Source organism: Chanodichthys erythropterus, chromosome 16, assembly GCF_024489055.1.
Source record: "Chanodichthys erythropterus isolate Z2021 chromosome 16, ASM2448905v1, whole genome shotgun sequence".
In the NCBI taxonomy this organism is placed as follows: domain Eukaryota; kingdom Metazoa; phylum Chordata; class Actinopteri; order Cypriniformes; family Xenocyprididae; genus Chanodichthys; species Chanodichthys erythropterus.
In genome coordinates, this window is record NC_090236.1 from 37,131,698 (window position 1) to 37,150,793 (window position 19,096).

General features: G+C 35.5%; 2 protein-coding genes across 2 annotated transcripts; both read right to left on the minus strand.

Annotated features, from left to right (window-relative positions):
• Nucleotides 1–1,583: 1,583 nt before the first annotated feature.
• Nucleotides 1,584–3,648, minus strand: LOC137003677 (complement C1q-like protein 2). The gene is made up of 5 exons (XM_067363914.1): nucleotides 3,408–3,648; nucleotides 3,210–3,272; nucleotides 2,908–2,970; nucleotides 2,695–2,826; nucleotides 1,584–2,598 (listed from the first exon to the last, which is right to left on the minus strand). Exons 1-5 carry the CDS (start codon nucleotides 3,589–3,591, stop codon nucleotides 2,321–2,323), a joined length of 720 nt encoding a protein of 239 aa, XP_067220015.1. The 5' UTR covers nucleotides 3,592–3,648; the 3' UTR covers nucleotides 1,584–2,320.
• An 11,349-nt stretch (nucleotides 3,649–14,997) lies between these two features.
• On the minus strand, nucleotides 14,998–17,062 carry LOC137003639 (complement C1q-like protein 2). Its single transcript, XM_067363855.1, has 5 exons — nucleotides 16,822–17,062; nucleotides 16,624–16,686; nucleotides 16,322–16,384; nucleotides 16,109–16,240; nucleotides 14,998–16,012 (listed from the first exon to the last, which is right to left on the minus strand). Exons 1-5 carry the CDS (start codon nucleotides 17,003–17,005, stop codon nucleotides 15,735–15,737), a joined length of 720 nt encoding a protein of 239 aa, XP_067219956.1. The 5' UTR covers nucleotides 17,006–17,062; the 3' UTR covers nucleotides 14,998–15,734.
• Between the last annotated feature and the right edge of the window lie 2,034 nt (nucleotides 17,063–19,096).

Sequence of the window (19,096 nt, forward strand, 5' to 3'; positions counted from 1 at the left end):
AAGGCCACCCCTGTTAAAAAAGTCTAGAATCGCCACTGGGGGGGACGGGGGTTTCGTACATATAATACGCCATAAAGTGTGTATCATATGCACGCGAAAAACTGCGTACCATAAGCACGCCAAAATTCATTTTGGCGTATATTCTACGAGATTACACACTCGTACTATTATACGCATTTTCGTGTGATCGGGCTCAATATAAATGTAATAATAATAATAATAATAGTAATTTAATGAATGAAAATGAATCAGTGTCATTCAGGCAGGCTCTTGAAGCGAGTCATTGACGCCAGAGGAAGAGGCATAGAGGGCGCTTTAGTGTCTGTGTGTATGACGAGAAACACTGGAAATTAAATTTAGCAGTTTTACATATTAAATAACAAGTTGTTATTTTAACATAACATTTATGTTATTTTTAATAAAAAAATTAATCTTCCATAAAAAATTGGCTTGTATTAGCTTCTCCAGCTCAGCAATGATGTTCGCAGTTGATGACAATACATCTTGAGCAATGGAGCTCCCAGCACAGAGCAGCAGAACCAGCAGCAGAACGGACATTGTCTTGATTTTCAATTATTTTCAGACACTCAAATTATTATTCCACAGTTCACCTTTGAATGGCAAAAGCTGTTCTTCAATACTTGCGAAAGTTTGTTAACATTTGTACTTTAGACTGTTGTCGGAAGGGTTTTGTTTATTTTATAGTCCACTAGGGCGAGTCAATATAGAATTGAGTACGTGGAAAGTACATTTTAGCATTATGTGTGTGTGTTGTGTGGTTCAGGTATATTTAAAGATGATTTTAGATGGCCTTAAAGATGGCCTTGTGGGGACATGTTTTGGTCCCCATGAGAAAATACTAATAAGTGATGTTTTTATTTTTGAAAATGGAAAAAATGAACAAAGTTTTCTGTGAAAACCCAACGTGTGTGTGTGTGTTTGTACACAGCAAAATCCCCAGAGTTAAATCATCTCTGCTCAGATTACATATGGTCCCTCTCTACTTAGTGTTAAAGTAATACTGAAGCAGAGTTAAAGTTAATGAGCAGTGTTGTGCAAGTTACCCTGGAAATCAGGCACATATAAATGTCAGGAAACATGATTCCTGGCTGCATGTCAATATCCATGGTTTAGGTTTATTTGACAAGTTGTAAGGAACACATTTAATTCCAACCTTTAGTGTAATCGTTTGTTTTACTCGCGTTTTCGCAGTTTCCCCTATTAAATCCAGTCATGCAGCAGGTTCTTTTGCCACTCAGTCCAGCTGAGAGAGCGCGTTCCGGCGGGAAAGTGACATCGATGCATGAGATGTTCAAGATGGCTGAGCTTGGTTTCCGGGTCATAGGATGGAGGACGGAGTAGCGAGGAAACGAGGAGGGATATTGAGAAGCACCCACAGAACCTCAAGATAGTTTAAACTGCATGTGGTCTGGGAGGCGCACATGGTTTGTGTTTATTGCATATTGTGTATTGTGTTGATGTAATGTAATGTGTTATTATTGGTCATTGGATTGTTGTATTTCTGTTGCGTCATTCAATTGCATACCAGTGGGCATTATCACGAGAAACTTAAGAAATGCATATTTGAAAATCATGTTTTTTTATTTCTTGTAGTTTTCAGGGTGTCTGCAGAGAGAGAGAGAGAGAGAGAGAGAGAGAGCAAGTAAAATAACAAAAGACATCTGTATGAAGCGTGGCCATTTTTTCGTCGGACCCATGCAGCTATACCCTGTTTCGGAATAAATCTATGGAAAAAAATAATTTCAATAAAATATTAAATGAAATGTTTTGTTTTTCAGTTTCACACTCATGGCACTCATGCAGGCTTTTTAAAACAAAGTTAACCTTGGCAGATATTTGATCAAGTGAAAACGCTGTCAGTGATTTTCAGGATAAGTAGTGAGAATTTAGTTTTTTTTTATTATTATTATTCATTCATATTAACAATAAAATTAATTTGATGTGAAGTATGATTAATATTTGATCATTTAACTGCACACTATGAGCTTTAAAGGTCTAATTTTGACTGTTTATCATTGACTTTCTGATTCTTTGCTGGTGTCTGACCACCTGGAGGTAAGCATGCAAATGAATCATAATTTGGTGACATGTTTGGTTTATTTTCAGACTTAAGAAGTATGAAGAAGTCCAGACTTAAACATATCGTAACTAAGAAGCATAAACAATTATCTCCCTTTTGTTGTCCCTATTTGCTCTTATTTACTCAGATACAGTTCACTTACACCGGAACAATTAAGTTCCATAAAATTGTTTTGCATCACATCCGGCACTGGATACGAGTTACAAAAGATTAAGATGTTCACAAGGGGAAAATCAGAAAGCCACTGAAACTAGTGTAACTTGCAGGATCATCATAAACCCAGGTGTCCTTCCAAAGATGTGTATAAATCTTGTCACCGATCTCCAGTATGAGAATGACACCATTGCTGCCGTTACTATTGCTAACTGGGCGCGCAGAATGAACAGAGCACTGGCTTTGACCATTCTTCATGAGAGTGATCGCCATTGTGGTTCCACCATGACAATGACCGTAAAATCTGAAGTAATAGACTCCTCTTACTGGTGCTGTGAAAATACCTGTAATGCACAGAAAATGTCATCATATATGAACAGGTTTAAGAACGACATGCCGTTACTGTATTCCTGTAATGTTATTCTCTTTACAGTACTTACCAGTATTTGAGTCGTAGGCATTTCCAATATTACTAAAGACTTTTTTGTATTCCAGAGTTTTGTAATAACTAAAGGGCCCACTGTTTCCTGTTCCAGAATCCAGAAGTCCAGCTGAGAAAGCAACCTTTTTGCCTGGAAATAAGTAAATCGATTGTAAAATGTGTCATTTAAAACATTGAATGTCTATGGGAACAAAATGTGCCTTTTACTTGCCTTCATTCTCTTTTTGGAGAGATTCAATCTTAGATTGTGAATCTTGTACTAGGGTTTTCAAAGCTGTTCAGAAAACACATTAATATGATAATGTTAGAATGTATGAATTGTAAAGTTTCCTCATGATGTCATGTTCAATATAAGCTGCAGTAATTTCCACATGGTGACATTCAATTGACTTATTCCATTATTCAGTTATGAATGGCAAAAGCTGTTCTTCAGTTATTTTAATGTTTGTGTAATAAAATGTGTATTTTAAATCTGTGAAATGTCTATGGGAACTAAATGTGCCTTATACTTGCCTTGACTCTCTTTTTGGACAGTTTCAAGCTTGTTTTGTGAATCTCGTACTTCGGTTTTCAAAGCTGTACAGAATACACATTAATATGATAATGTTACAATGTTGCTAAACAATGAATTTAAAAATGTGTAATTTGTAATTTCTTTAAAAGAGTTCATCAATTTTCCACAATGACATGTACAATACAAATTCACCTTACCTTCATTCTCACTCAATACTTTGGTCAGTGTTTCTTCTAGTTTTTGTATCCTTCCATCCATGAGTTTTAGCTTCTCCAGCTCAGCAATGATGTTCACAGTTGTTGACAATACATCTTGAGCAATGGAGCTCCCAGCACAGAGCAGCAGAACCAGCAGCAGAACAGCCATTGTCTTGATTTTCATTTATTTTCAGACACTCAAATTATTCCTGTGATTATTCCACAGTTCACATATGAATGGCAAAAGCGGTTCTTTAATACTTGCGAAAGTTTGTTAACATTTGTACTTTAGACTGTTGTCGGAAGGGTTTTGTTTATTTTATAGTCCACTAGGGCGAGTCAATATAGAATTGAGTACGTGGAAAGTACATTTTAGCATTATGTGTGTGTGTTGTGTGGTTCAGGTATACTTAAAGATGATTTTAGATGGCCTTAAAGATGGCCTTGTGGGGACATGTTTTGGTCCCCATGAGAAAATACTAATAAGTGATGTTTTTATTTTTGAAAATGGAAAAAATGAACAAAGTTTTCTGTGAAAACCCAATGTATGTGTGTGTGTATGTGTGTGTGTACCAGGGCTGTCCGAAGGCCCTGGGTGAGGGGCGCTACTCATGCGTCTCGTGACACGGACTCCTGTCTAATGTTTGTTTTGTTTGATTAGCAGAAAGTGTTTGTAGATTTTTTGTTCTGTTTTGTTTCGTTAATTTATTATGTGAGATGGCTAATCTGTGGGCAATTCTGGGCCTTTTGGTGTTCATTTCTCAACCAATAATGGCTATGTGGTCAACGCCGACTGGAGCAAGCATATCGCCAACTGTGAAAACCTGTAACGATGAAAATTTGATGCTTATAAAATATGCAGATGACATGGCAATGGTGGGATGTGTGAAGGATACCTATGGAGTCAAATTAATGCCTTAAAGTTTTGCACAAAAATAAAGTTTTGCAAAACACAAAAAAGAATTGAGCAATAAATAAATGTTTTGCAAACATAAGTAAAGAATTGCAAAGGAAAATTAAAGTATTGAGCGGAAAAAAATAAGTTTTGCAAACAAAAATAATAAATTGCAAAATAAAATAAAGTAGTGCAAAAATAAAAAATATAATTAAAGATCAAAATCTAAACAATGCAGATTCATTTTTATAGTCATCTTTGTTCATATTTACCAAGGGTGCCAATAATTCTGACCACCACTGTATGTGTTAACTATGATCCTGATCCTTGTTATTTTCTTGTTTGACTAACGGCTGTTTAACATTACTGTAAAACTGAGAGAAAATGCCATTGCCACAGTCTAAGAATGATCCACATTCTATTATTTTTATTTTCTTGTTTGAATAGCTGTTTAACAAATGGAAGACATTTTTAAAAAACTTGATATTCACAATACAATCAGATCACTCTAATTTTTGCTTAAAGGGGGTGTATAATGCTATTTCATGCATTCTGACTTATTTGCACTGTTCGTAGCATTCTCAAGCTAAACATGGCCAAAGTTTCAAAACACGAGTTGGACGTATGACAGAGTATTTCTGTGCCAAATATATATATTATTATATATTTATAATATATAATATATATATTTTCTTGAATTTTTTTCCAAGTATGGCCTGAATCACATCATAAAGGGCAGAATTTCTTGTATTATTCTTTAAATTTTACAGTCATTTATTACACTGCATTCATTCAACAACAATGGTTCATTTCATGCGTCATGCATCATTTCTATATCATTGCACTTACAATCAGAGTGAAATTTCAATCTGAGTTGGCCAATTCATTTTGAATGATATGGTTGCGCATGTGACTTAATTTGACTGTGCAACTAGTCCGATTACAAATGAATTATTAGGGTTCATGTAAATGTATAGTCTTTCTTCTATTACCAAATCATACACAATCACATCACATAGGCTGCTTGGCAACATTGATCTGTAAATGTATTAACTAACCCAGTTCCCTAAATGTATTAACTAAAGCAGTTCCCTGTTAGTAGCATTCTCATGCTAAACATGGCCAAAGTTGAACGTATGACGGAGTATTTCTGTGCCAAATATACAACTTCCTGCTTGGCAATATTGATCTGTAAATGTATTAACTAAAGCAGTTCACTATAACAATTAGAATTTATAAAGTTTTATAGCAGAGAATGAAATGTTTATAAGTTCATGGATTTCAAGGTTATGGACCGAGCACATCTCCATGCCCCGGAGTAAAGGTGAGAAGTAGATTTAAAAATTAAACATGGTATTTTGGTGATTAGGACATACCTGCCACGTTCCAGCAATGTACTAAAACATTGTCACGACGAATATGGGAATCACAAAGTTACGTCAATGGAACCTTATTTGGGACGTTGTTGCGACTAATGCTGAGTTCCAGACGAGGATGGATGTGGGAATATCCCAAATTAAATCTCGCACTTCAGACCTCAGTGCGTTCCAGTCACAATACATCACATTCACATGTTGACCACATGATGTCGCCATGACCCCATGAGAGTATATCGTGTTTTTGTGTCAATTATGGCAAAAGCTGATGAAAAGCAAAAAAAAAAAAAAAACGAACGTAAGATTACATTAACTTAATATCTAATGTTAAGGTTTGTTTTTACATTCATATTCATTGGAAGCAGGATGCGCCGACATCTTGGAAGTGACGTCAAATGACGCGTCTCGTTGAGGTCAGGGTTGATCGATGTACCCCGAGTTCACACAACGAATATCCGACTTTGAGTGGCATTTCAGACGTTATTTCCTAGAAGGAGGTGGGGAAAATCCAAAATCCGATATGAGCCGAGTGGGTTACGTTTTTACAACGTGCCGGTTTGATCATGTAATTATCACATTCCAGAGATGTACCACTATAACGTCGCCACGTTGAATATGAGAATCACAAAGTTACGTCGCCAGAACATTATTTGGGATGTCGCTGCGACTAATATCAAAGACTATAAAGCCGCCTTTCCACTGCACGTGACATTCGCATCCGACTGTCGCATAGCTGCAGTCGCACGGAACTTTGAAATTGGTAGTGAAGCAACCATTACCCTCGGCTTATTCCAACCCAGGTAAACTGAACGATTTTAATAAATGTAAGGCATGTATGAATATATCCATACAAAGCAAATTACCCTCAAAACATCTAAAATAAAAACATACTAGTAGATTTTATAGAGCTTATATGTAAAATTGATTTAATAATCATAAAATATCTTTCTTTTTTTTACATAATCATTAATAACAACCATTTTAGAGAAATAATGTTTACAGAATAACGTTAAAGTGTTAAAATATTGGTAATTCTAACTTCACACTTATAGTTTTGATTAGAATACATCATATCCGGTCGGCTGGTCGCATACGGTCTATCCGCAAATATTTTAACGCATCCGAAGCTCAAATCAGATCCGAAATTTCCGCATTCGCAGATCGGAGCTCCACGCATGCCCCCGTACTACTCTCCATTGGAAATGAATTACTTGCAGTCCAACGGCTGTCGTTTGTCGTGTGCAGTGGAAAGGTGGCTTATGAACTTATGCGGCAGAGAAACAAACGCGCCACCATCTTTATAATATTGTCTTTAAACTTTCTTTTTTGCAGGTGCTCCTATATTTCTATGGCATCACTGTCAAAGAATAATTAGCTGGTGAAGTGGATTTACTTGTTGTAGAGTTAATGAAAGTTATCATGAGCATTGTTATGATTAAAGCAGATGTCTTAACAAATGTCAGTAGAAACGAGCAGTTCATTCATAAATACATAATTGCTGTGGAAATACAAACCGGAAGTCAAAAGAAAACGAGCGCAGCGCTGAAAAGTGGCAGGGCTACATAAAGTAAATAGAGGGTATGCACGTGACGTCACCATCGACCGTTAGGACTGCGGTCACGCACGCTGAGTGGCAAAAGACTGAGCGGCAGCATTGGTTTTCAGCGTGAATGTCGTGAAAAACACACAAAACACATTCAAAACGGGAAAGAGCTTTGCGGCTGACTGTGCAAATAGATTTGACACAAACCCTGGTATATATTTAAAAACCAAAAAAAGCAACAGAAAAAGAAGCAAATGGATCACTGCAATTCACAGAAACAGCTGGACTCCAGCAGAGAAACACGGATTTGCAGTTATCATTTTGTGTTGAATTGTTAGATTTTGAGGTAAAATGCCGTATTGTATTGTTATATATTATGTTGACGACTCATCAATTAAATATTTTCCATCTTATATTATGCATTGGGTGTTTTTAAATAAACAACACTGTCAAAAACTATACTAAAAGTTTTAGGGCTGGACAATATGATGATATAACATTGATACAAGTGATTAAGCATATTTAAACCTACCGGTAGTTATATAAAATATTCACAGGCAGATTTGCTTTATGTAAGTTATTTCCCAGGCGTCAAATCAGGCACATAAATGTCAGGAAACACGACTCCTGGCTGCATGTCAATATCCATGGATTAGGTTTATTTGACAAGTTGTAAGAAACACTTTCGAGTCCAACCTTTAGGGTAAATCGTTAGTTTTGCTCGCGTTTTCGCCGTTTCTCCTATTAATCCAGTTACGCAGCCTGTTCTTTTGCCACTCAGTCTAGCTGAGGGAGCGCGTTTTCGGCGGGAAAGTGACGTCGATGCATACCCTCTATCCACAAGTTTCCTACGCCCCATGAGGCCTTGCGTCAAACGTGGGAGCGTCTTCCGGTTTAATGTAAACAAGCTGGACGTGACACTCATTCATTCAACAGTTGACAGTCATTCAAGATTTAACGATCCAAACTTGCGAACGTTTGTTATTTACTTAAAGATTTAAGATTCCGGCATCAATTGAACACTGTATTACAATAAAAAAAAATGTTACAGTAATTGTAATGTATTAATTTATGTCATGAGTGCACGTCAATAATGCTAAATCTAACTGATATTTATATTGACATAAAAAGAAAACACAGACCTATCCAGTTGCGCCTGCTTCCATTTATTTGCGATCACAAGAATTGGGGTTGAGGGGGGAGGGCCTTAGAAGTCCGTTTTCTATACATGCATATACATACACTAACATTTGTATAGCATTTATGTCAGGGGCGTAGGAGCGATTTTGAAACTGGGGGGGACAGTAAATGCCGGGGGGAGGGGGAGGGGGAGGGGGGTTTATATATATATATATATATAATATATATAAATAATGCATATTATATAAGCACTTAAATGCTAATTTCTAATGACTTTTGGGAACGGATTGCAGTGTTTCCGCCAGGATTTTGTGAGACTGTGGTGGGTGGACAATCGGTGAGGCATTTCAGTAACGTTAGTTAGTGTTCTCCAAACTCCGATTTTAACGTTAGGTTTTGGAATAACTGACGACGTGCCGCTGAATTATTAGAAAAACAATGCATAGGCCTATCCGAGATTGTAATGCAGCCACGACCCGAAGCGGCCCGTCGTCAGGTAACTTATTCCTCCTCGGTCATCACACCACAAGATATTGTTCAGATGTTGTATTTCAAGACATTTTTTCAGGTTTTTGTTCTTAAAACGATATTGTATGTAAATGTATTTATTACACATCTCATCCCAGTCCTCCGTTGCTAATTCAGATCGTCATTTTAGAACTTCCGTTATTACATCACAACTGAGAAATGTCACAGTGCTTTTTAATTGCATAATTATTTTATTGATAAAGTTTCAGTGTATGTTTAAGTTAATGTGCGTCTGCACTATATGTGTGTGCGTTTGTATGTGATAAAGAGCGGGAGAATGAGAGTATGGGTTAGACAATAAAACATGGAAAAGGTTTTTCATTTTTATCCTCTTGTTTGTTATATTTATTTGCTTGATCAATTTCTTTGTGGGGTTTGGTTCTTTTGCGGTTTTTAGGCTCTAAGGACCTTTGAGATGACTGAAATCGTTTGGCGAAGTGATATGGAACTGTAATGCGGTCAAATAAATTCCTCAAGATTCCTGGAACTACTGCCTTGAACAGCTGTAGTATAAACAGGTAATATTGCAAAAGTGGTTTGATTTTCTTTTATAGGAGCCTTTAAATTGATTTACATGTATTCCTAGTAAAATCAGAGTTATGTACTTTTGCAAACTTTATGCACACAATGTAACACATGCAGTGCTATCTGTGCATTTATGAGGCACATGCAAATTCACATGCATGTTTCCAGTAGCATATGCAGAATACACCCATAGCTTTCAGACACACACTCACTCACTCACTCAATCAATCAATAATTATTCACTCTTCTGTGGCTACCTGGAAAACAGACATTCACACAATCTTTTGCACACCCCTGCTTTTGTTAAGATGATATTTTGTCGTCTTGTTTTTTTTTTTTCTTTTTCTAATGTAAAAAACACCCTCTTTTATGTAGTTTACAAGTTTCTAATTATGTAAAAAAAAAAAAAAACATTCAACTAAACAGTTCAGTTTTTGTTCAATTTAAAACTGTGTGTAGTGTTAATAATAACTTTTCCATGTGCAATATATATAGTCACTAACATTTTCTTAATATGTTTTCTTCTCAGACCTGGGCGTGTTGACCAGTTTCATCAGACCTCTTTCCAGATCTATCCAAAGTTGGTGTAATGTAATCTTTTCTAAAGGTTAAAGGATTAGTTCACTTTCAAATAAATTTTTCCTAATAATTGACTCACCCCCATGTCATCCAAGATGTTCATGTCTGTCTTTCTTCAGTCAAAAAGAAATTAAGGTTTTTGATGAAAACATTCCAGGATTATTCTCCTTATAGTGCACTTCACTGGTCTCCAAACGGTTGAAGGTCAAAATTACAGTTTCAGTGCAGCTTCAAAGGGCTTTAAATGATCCCAGACGAGGAATAAGGGTCTTATCTAGAGAAACAATTGGTCATTTTCTAAAAAAAATACAACTGTATATGCTTTATAAACACAAATGATCGCCTTCCAAGTTGTTCCGCCAAAACCGCACTTTCGTATTCTTCTAAAAGCTTACGCTGTATGTCCTACGCGTTCCCTATTCTACTTATGGCCGCGTTCGTTCCGTAAGTTAAATAAGGAAGGCGTAGGACATACAGCATAAGCTTGAAGAATACAAAAGTGCGCTTTGGGTGGAACCACTTGGAAGGCGATCATTTGTGTTTATAAAGCACATACATTTGCATTTTTCGAAAAAGACATATCGTTATGCTAGATAAGACCATTATTCCTCATCTGGTATTATTTAAAACTCTTTGAAGCTGCACTGAAACTGTAATTTTGACCTTCAACCATTTGGAGGCCATTGAAGTCCACTATAAGGAGAACAATCCTGGAATGTTTTCATCAAAAACCTTAATTTCTTTTTGACTGAAGAAAGAAGGACATGGACATCTTTGATGACATGGGGGCGAGTAAATTATCAGGAAAATTTTACTTGAAAGTGAACTAATCCTTTAACTTACAGTTTCTCTAATCAGACTGTACAATTTACACTTTTCTCTTTGACATTGTTTTTCATTGTTTTATTGCAGTTTGCTTTCAAAAATAAATATTTTCATTATTTACTTACCCTGATGCCATCCAATGGTGTATATGACTTTCTTTATAAGAACACAAAAGCATATTTTTAATCTGGAGGAAATTCAAGCTTTGTAGGATGCATACAATGCAAGAAAATGGCTTCCACCATTGTGATTAAGGAAACAAATCAATAACTAAAACATTCTCAACTTTAAACTAGTGCTTCTCACCAGGGCTCTGATATTGATTCTAAGAATGTTTGTGTTCTGCTGAAGAAAGGCAATTGTGGGATAAAATGATGATTACATTTTCTTTAACAAATTCAAAAATATTTGTGTTGGTTAAAGCAAGTGCTATTTTCCCTTTTCTTAAAGGGTTAGTTCCCCCCAAAATAAAATTTCTGTCATTAATTACACACCCTCATGTCGTTCCACACCCGTAAGACCTTTGTTGAACACAAATTATAATCTTTTTAATGATATAATGCTGTCAGATTTCCATCCATTGACTGCCTTTGTAACTACCACTTTGACGCGTCAAAAACTTTATAAAGAGATTGGAAAACTAATCCTTGTGAGCATACTAATCACTTGTTATGATGAAAAGAATTAATTTAGGCTTTTACTTGCACGTAAACATTGATCAGAGAACATATAAGCAGAAGCTCAACCTAACCTGCTTTGAGAATAAACCTCATTGGTTACTCAGCACGTTTGAGCTTCCGGAAGAGGTTTGTTCTTGTGCATTATACAAGTTATGTTTTGCTTCTGCTTATGTTTGCTGATCAATGTTTACATGCGAGTAAAAGCCTAAATTAAATATTTTCATCATAACAAGCAATCAAGTCTCTTCAGAAAATTTGGTCTAAACTGCTCGATTCATATGGTGTAGTTGTCCTATGTCTTTATGAAGGTTTTGAAGCATCAAAGTGGTAGATAAAAAGGCAGTCAATGGATGGAAATCTGACAGCTTCTGTAATCAAAAAGATCTTAATTTGTGTTCGGAAGATGAACAACATGAGGGTGAGTACTTAATGACAGAATTTTAATTTTGGGGTGAACTAACCCTTTAACTTATTGTTTGTATTTATGTTGATAATCAGTTTGGGTCAGTTTCAGTCAATTTGTCAATGCCTATTTTTTGCATGTTTTAATAAATAGCAAATGATGCACCATAATCTATTTCTTCTTTATTTATTTTCTCTTCATCTAGTGAAAAATAGTTTGACATTGCATTATATACTAGATATACTAGAGATGTGTTAATTATGTATTATGTATTGTTTTAATTTTTCTGTATCGTAGAATTATAGCTGTAACCATTGCTGCAAGTACAATGTAAAACAGTGTTGAAACCGTAAAATTACGGTAAATGGCTGGAACCACAGCTGCCAGTATTTTACTGTGAAATTACAGCACGGCTGTAAAATGGAAAAACGGTGTTGAAACCGTAAAATGGAAAAACGGTATTATAACCGTAAAATGGAAAAACAGTATTAAAACCGTAAAACGGAAAAACAGTGTTGAACCGTAAAATGGAAAAACGGTGTTGAAACCGTAAAATGGAAAACGGCGTTGAAACCGTAAAATTACGGTAAAGTGCTGGAACCACAGCTGCCAGTATTTTACCGTAAATTTACGGGTACATTTTTTAAAGTGTACTGGTGGGTTTAGTTGAATTTGAGTAATAGGATATGCAACCATTTACATCTGGAGATAGTTATTTGTGCTCGCCAAAATCATAAAAATTATCATTACAAGACACTTACAGTATCTCCTGTAATCCAAGACAGATTTTCGAGTTGTTAGGCTTTAGAGCATTTATTTTAACAAATGACATGGAAAACATAATTCATTTCATCCACATATCCTTATGCACAATGCACAACAACAATTTAGCTTAAACCGTGAGAATCAAGCAAACCTCACGGCCGTCAGGGCCTTAAAGTGACAGGCACTGAATTCGACTTGCACATCACCAATGCAGTAATGACATGACAGAGTAGTCTTTACCGTTTAAACTTTATAAATAGTAATAGTTTAGCTCAAAGGTCAGATGTGGCCTTTGATTAAGCTTTAATTTTGTGTAATTAATTGTAAATAATACGTTCTTTGTTGTGCATTGTGCTTTAAATATGGATGACTTTATCAAGGTTTTCACCAGCTCACACAAAAATCGGCACATTCAGTTGTTTTAACACCAATATACAGATGGGCAAACAAATTGTAATTCATTGTTCCATGAATAAATAGTATTTAGCTGAGAACTTGGATTTTGGATATTAACAGCTATAGAAATAGATGGCCAAAGATATTATGTTTGAGTTGTTATTGTGAAAAACAAAAAGTCTTGAAGGTGTATTTTTATGTTTGAGATGTTTGTTTATTTATATTTGATTTTATTCAAATAAAAAGAAATTTGATGTAAGAGTACGGCCTTTGTCCTTCAATTTATGAGTAGGTGTTCGATGCATGATTTTATGATGCCACCCTTGAATTAATCAGTGCTCCACTAAGGCCACCCCTGTTAAAAAAGTCTAGAATCGCCACTGGGGGACGGGGGTTTCGTACATATAATACGCCATAAAGTGTGTATCATATGCACGCGAAAAACTGCGTACCATAAGCACGCCAAAATTCATTTTGGCGTATATTCTACGAGATTACACACTCGTACTATTATACGCATTTTCGTGTGATCGGGCTCAATATAAATGTAATAATAATAATAATAATAATAATAATAGTAATTTAATGAATGAAAATGAATCAGTGTCATTCAGGCAGGCTCTTGAAGCGAGTCATTGACGCCAGAGGAAGAGGCATAGAGGGCGCTTTAGTGTCTGTGTGTATGACGAGAAACACTGGAAATTAAATTTAGCAGTTTTACATATTAAATAACAAGTTGTTATTTTAACATAACATTTATGTTATTTTTAATAAAAAAATTAATCTTCCATAAAAAATTGGCTTGTATTAGCTTCTCCAGCTCAGCAATGATGTTCGCAGTTGATGACAATACATCTTGAGCAATGGAGCTCCCAGCACAGAGCAGCAGAACCAGCAGCAGAACGGACATTGTCTTGATTTTCAATTATTTTCAGACACTCAAATTATTATTCCACAGTTCACCTTTGAATGGCAAAAGCTGTTCTTCAATACTTGCGAAAGTTTGTTAACATTTGTACTTTAGACTGTTGTCGGAAGGGTTTTGTTTATTTTATAGTCCACTAGGGCGAGTCAATATAGAATTGAGTACGTGGAAAGTACATTTTAGCATTATGTGTGTGTGTTGTGTGGTTCAGGTATATTTAAAGATGATTTTAGATGGCCTTAAAGATGGCCTTGTGGGGACATGTTTTGGTCCCCATGAGAAAATACTAATAAGTGATGTTTTTATTTTTGAAAATGGAAAAAATGAACAAAGTTTTCTGTGAAAACCCAACGTGTGTGTGTGTGTGTGTACACAGCAAAATCCCCAGAGTTAAATCATCTCTGCTCAGATTACATATGGTCCCTCTCTACTTAGTGTTAAAGTAATACTGAAGCAGAGTTAAAGTTAATGAGCAGTGTTGTGCAAGTTACCCTGGAAATCAGGCACATATAAATGTCAGGAAACATGATTCCTGGCTGCATGTCAATATCCATGGTTTAGGTTTATTTGACAAGTTGTAAGGAACACATTCAATTCCAACCTTTAGTGTAATCGTTTGTTTTACTCGCGTTTTCGCAGTTTCCCCTATTAAATCCAGTCATGCAGCAGGTTCTTTTGCCACTCAGTCCAGCTGAGAGAGCGCGTTCCGGCGGGAAAGTGACATCGATGCATGAGATGTTCAAGATGGCTGAGCTTGGTTTCCGGGTCATAGGATGGAGGACGGAGTAGCGAGGAAACGAGGAGGGATATTGAGAAGCACCCACAGAACCTCAAGATAGTTTAAACTGCATGTGGTCTGGGAGGCGCACATGGTTTGTGTTTATTGCATATTGTGTATTGTGTTGATGTAATGTAATGTGTTATTATTGGTCATTGGATTGTTGTATTTCTGTTGCGTCATTCAATTGCATACCAGTGGGCATTATCACGAGAAACTTAAGAAATGCATATTTGAAAATCATGTTTTTTTATTTCTTGTAGTTTTCAGGGTGTCTGCAGAGAGAGAGAGAGAGAGAGAGAGAGAGAGCAAGTAAAATAACAAAAGACATCTGTATGAAGCGTGGCCATTTTTTCGTCGGACCCATGCAGCTATACCCTGTTTCGGAATAAATCTATGGAAAAAAATAATTTCAATAAAATATTAAATGAAATGTTTTGTTTTTCAGTTTCACACTCATGGCACTCATGCAGGCTTTTTAAAACAAAGTTAACCTTGGCAGATATTTGATCAAGTGAAAACGCTGTCAGTGATTTTCAGGATAAGTAGTGAGAATTTAGTTTTTTTTTATTATTATTATTCATTCATATTAACAATAAAATGAATTTGATGTGAAGTATGATTAATATTTGATCATTTAACTGCACACTATGAGCTTTAAAGGTCTAATTTTGACTGTTTATCATTGACTTTCTGATTCTTTGCTGGTGTCTGACCACCTGGAGGTAAGCATGCAAATGAATCATAATTTGGTGACATGTTTGGTTTATTTTCAGACTTAAGAAGTATGAAGAAGTCCAGACTTAAACATATCGTAACTAAGAAGCATAAACAATTATCTCCCTTTTGTTGTCCCTATTTGCTCTTATTTACTCAGATACAGTTCACTTACACCGGAACAATTAAGTTCCATAAAATTGTTTTGCATCACATCCGGCACTGGATACGAGTTACAAAAGATTAAGATGTTCACAAGGGGAAAATCAGAAAGCCACTGAAACTAGTGTAACTTGCAGGATCATCATAAACCCAGGTGTCCTTCCAAAGATGTGTATAAATCTTGTCACCGATCTCCAGTATGAGAATGACACCATTGCTGCCGTTACTATTGCTAACTGGGCGCGCAGAATGAACAGAGCACTGGCTTTGACCATTCTTCATGAGAGTGATCGCCATTGTGGTTCCACCATGACAATGACCGTAAAATCTGAAGTAATAGACTCCTCTTACTGGTGCTGTGAAAATACCTGTAATGCACAGAAAATGTCATCATATATGAACAGGTTTAAGAACGACATGCCGTTACTGTATTCCTGTAATGTTATTCTCTTTACAGTACTTACCAGTATTTGAGTCGTAGGCATTTCCAATATTACTAAAGACTTTTTTGTATTCCAGAGTTTTGTAATAACTAAAGGGCCCACTGTTTCCTGTTCCAGAATCCAGAAGTCCAGCTGAGAAAGCAACCTTTTTGCCTGGAAATAAGTAAATCGATTGTAAAATGTGTCATTTAAAACATTGAATGTCTATGGGAACAAAATGTGCCTTTTACTTGCCTTCATTCTCTTTTTGGAGAGATTCAATCTTAGATTGTGAATCTTGTACTAGGGTTTTCAAAGCTGTTCAGAAAACACATTAATATGATAATGTTAGAATGTATGAATTGTAAAGTTTCCTCATGATGTCATGTTCAATATAAGCTGCAGTAATTTCCACATGGTGACATTCAATTGACTTATTCCATTATTCAGTTATGAATGGCAAAAGCTGTTCTTCAGTTATTTTAATGTTTGTGTAATAAAATGTGTATTTTAAATCTGTGAAATGTCTATGGGAACTAAATGTGCCTTATACTTGCCTTGACTCTCTTTTTGGACAGTTTCAAGCTTGTTTTGTGAATCTCGTACTTCGGTTTTCAAAGCTGTACAGAATACACATTAATATGATAATGTTACAATGTTGCTAAACAATGAATTTAAAAATGTGTAATTTGTAATTTCTTTAAAAGAGTTCATCAATTTTCCACAATGACATGTACAATACAAATTCACCTTACCTTCATTCTCACTCAATACTTTGGTCAGTGTTTCTTCTAGTTTTTGTATCCTTCCATCCATGAGTTTTAGCTTCTCCAGCTCAGCAATGATGTTCACAGTTGTTGACAATACATCTTGAGCAATGGAGCTCCCAGCACAGAGCAGCAGAACCAGCAGCAGAACGGCCATTGTCTTGATTTTCATTTATTTTCAGACACTCAAATTATTCCTGTGATTATTCCACAGTTCACATATGAATGGCAAAAGCGGTTCTTTAATACTTGCGAAAGTTTGTTAACATTTGTACTTTAGACTGTTGTCGGAAGGGTTTTGTTTATTTTATAGTCCACTAGGGCGAGTCAATATAGAATTGAGTACGTGGAAAGTACATTTTAGCATTATGTGTGTGTGTTGTGTGGTTCAGGTATACTTAAAGATGATTTTAGATGGCCTTAAAGATGGCCTTGTGGGGACATGTTTTGGTCCCCATGAGAAAATACTAATAAGTGATGTTTTTATTTTTGAAAATGGAAAAAATGAACAAAGTTTTCTGTGAAAACCCAATGTATGTGTGTGTGTATGTGTGTGTGTACCAGGGCTGTCCGAAGGCCCTGGGTGAGGGGCGCTACTCATGCGTCTCGTGACACGGACTCCTGTCTAATGTTTGTTTTGTTTGATTAGCAGAAAGTGTTTGTAGATTTTTTGTTCTGTTTTGTTTCGTTAATTTATTATGTGAGATGGCTAATCTGTGGGCAATTCTGGGCCTTTTGGTGTTCATTTCTCAACCAATAATGGCTATGTGGTCAACGCCGACTGGAGCAAGCATATCGCCAACTGTGAAAACCTGTAACGATGAAAATTTGATGCTTATAAAATATGCAGATGACATGGCAATGGTGGGATGTGTGAAGGATACCTATGGAGTCAAATTAATGCCTTAAAGTTTTGCACAAAAATAAAGTTTTGCAAAACACAAAAAAGAATTGAGCAATAAAAAAAATGTTTTGCAAACATAAGTAAAGAATTGCAAAGGAAAATTAAAGTATTGAGCGGAAAAAAATAAGTTTTGCAAACAAAAATAATAAATTGCAAAATAAAATAAAGTAGTGCAAAAATAAAAAATATAATTAAAGATCAAAATCTAAACAATGCAGATTCATTTCTATTTTTATAGTCATCTTTGTTCATATTTACCAAGGGTGCCAATAATTCTGACCACCACTGTATGTGTTAACTATGATCCTGATCCTTGTTATTTTCTTGTTTGACTAATGGCTGTTTAACATTACTGTAAAACTGAGAGAAAATGCCATTGCCACAGTCTAAGAATGATCCACATTCTATTATTTTTATTTTCTTGTTTGAATAGCTGTTTAACAAATGGAAGACATTTTTAAAAAACTTGATATTCACAATACAATCAGATCACTCTAATTTTTGCTTAAAGGGGGTGTATAATGCTATTTCATGCATTCTGACTTATTTGCACTGTTCGTAGCATTCTCAAGCTAAACATGGCCAAAGTTTCAAAACACGAGTTGGACGTATGACAGAGTATTTCTGTGCCAAATATATATATTATTATATATTTATAATATATAATATATATATTTTCTTGAATTTTTTTCCAAGTATGGCCTGAATCACATCATAAAGGGCAGAATTTCTTGTATTATTCTTTAAATTTTACAGTCATTTATTACACTGCATTCATTCAACAACAATGGTTCATTTCATGCGTCATGCATCATTTCTATATCATTGCACTTGCTTTACACTTTCAAGTTTTGGTTTTTAATCCGATTAAGTGTTTACATGTCCTATTGAGCAGATTAGAAAAGGTTTAAACCACCCCTTACAATCAGAGTGAAATTTCAATCTGAGTTGGCCAATTCATTTTGAATGACATGGTTGCGCATGTGACTTAATTTGACTGTGCAACTAGTCCGATTACAAATGAATTATTAGGGTTCATGTAAATGTATAGTCTTTCTTCTATTACCAAATCATACACAATCACATCACATAGGCTGCTTGGCAACATTGATCTGTAAATGTATTAACTAACCCAGTTCCCTAAATGTATTAACTAAAGCAGTTCCCTGTTAGTAGCATTCTCATGCTAAACATGGCCAAAGTTGAACGTATGACGGAGTATTTCTGTGCCAAATATACAACTTCCTGCTTGGCAACATTGATCTGTAAATGTATTAACTAAAGCAGTTCGCTATAACAATTAGAATTTATAAAGTTTTATAGCAGAGAATGAAATGTTTATAAGTTCATGGATTTCAA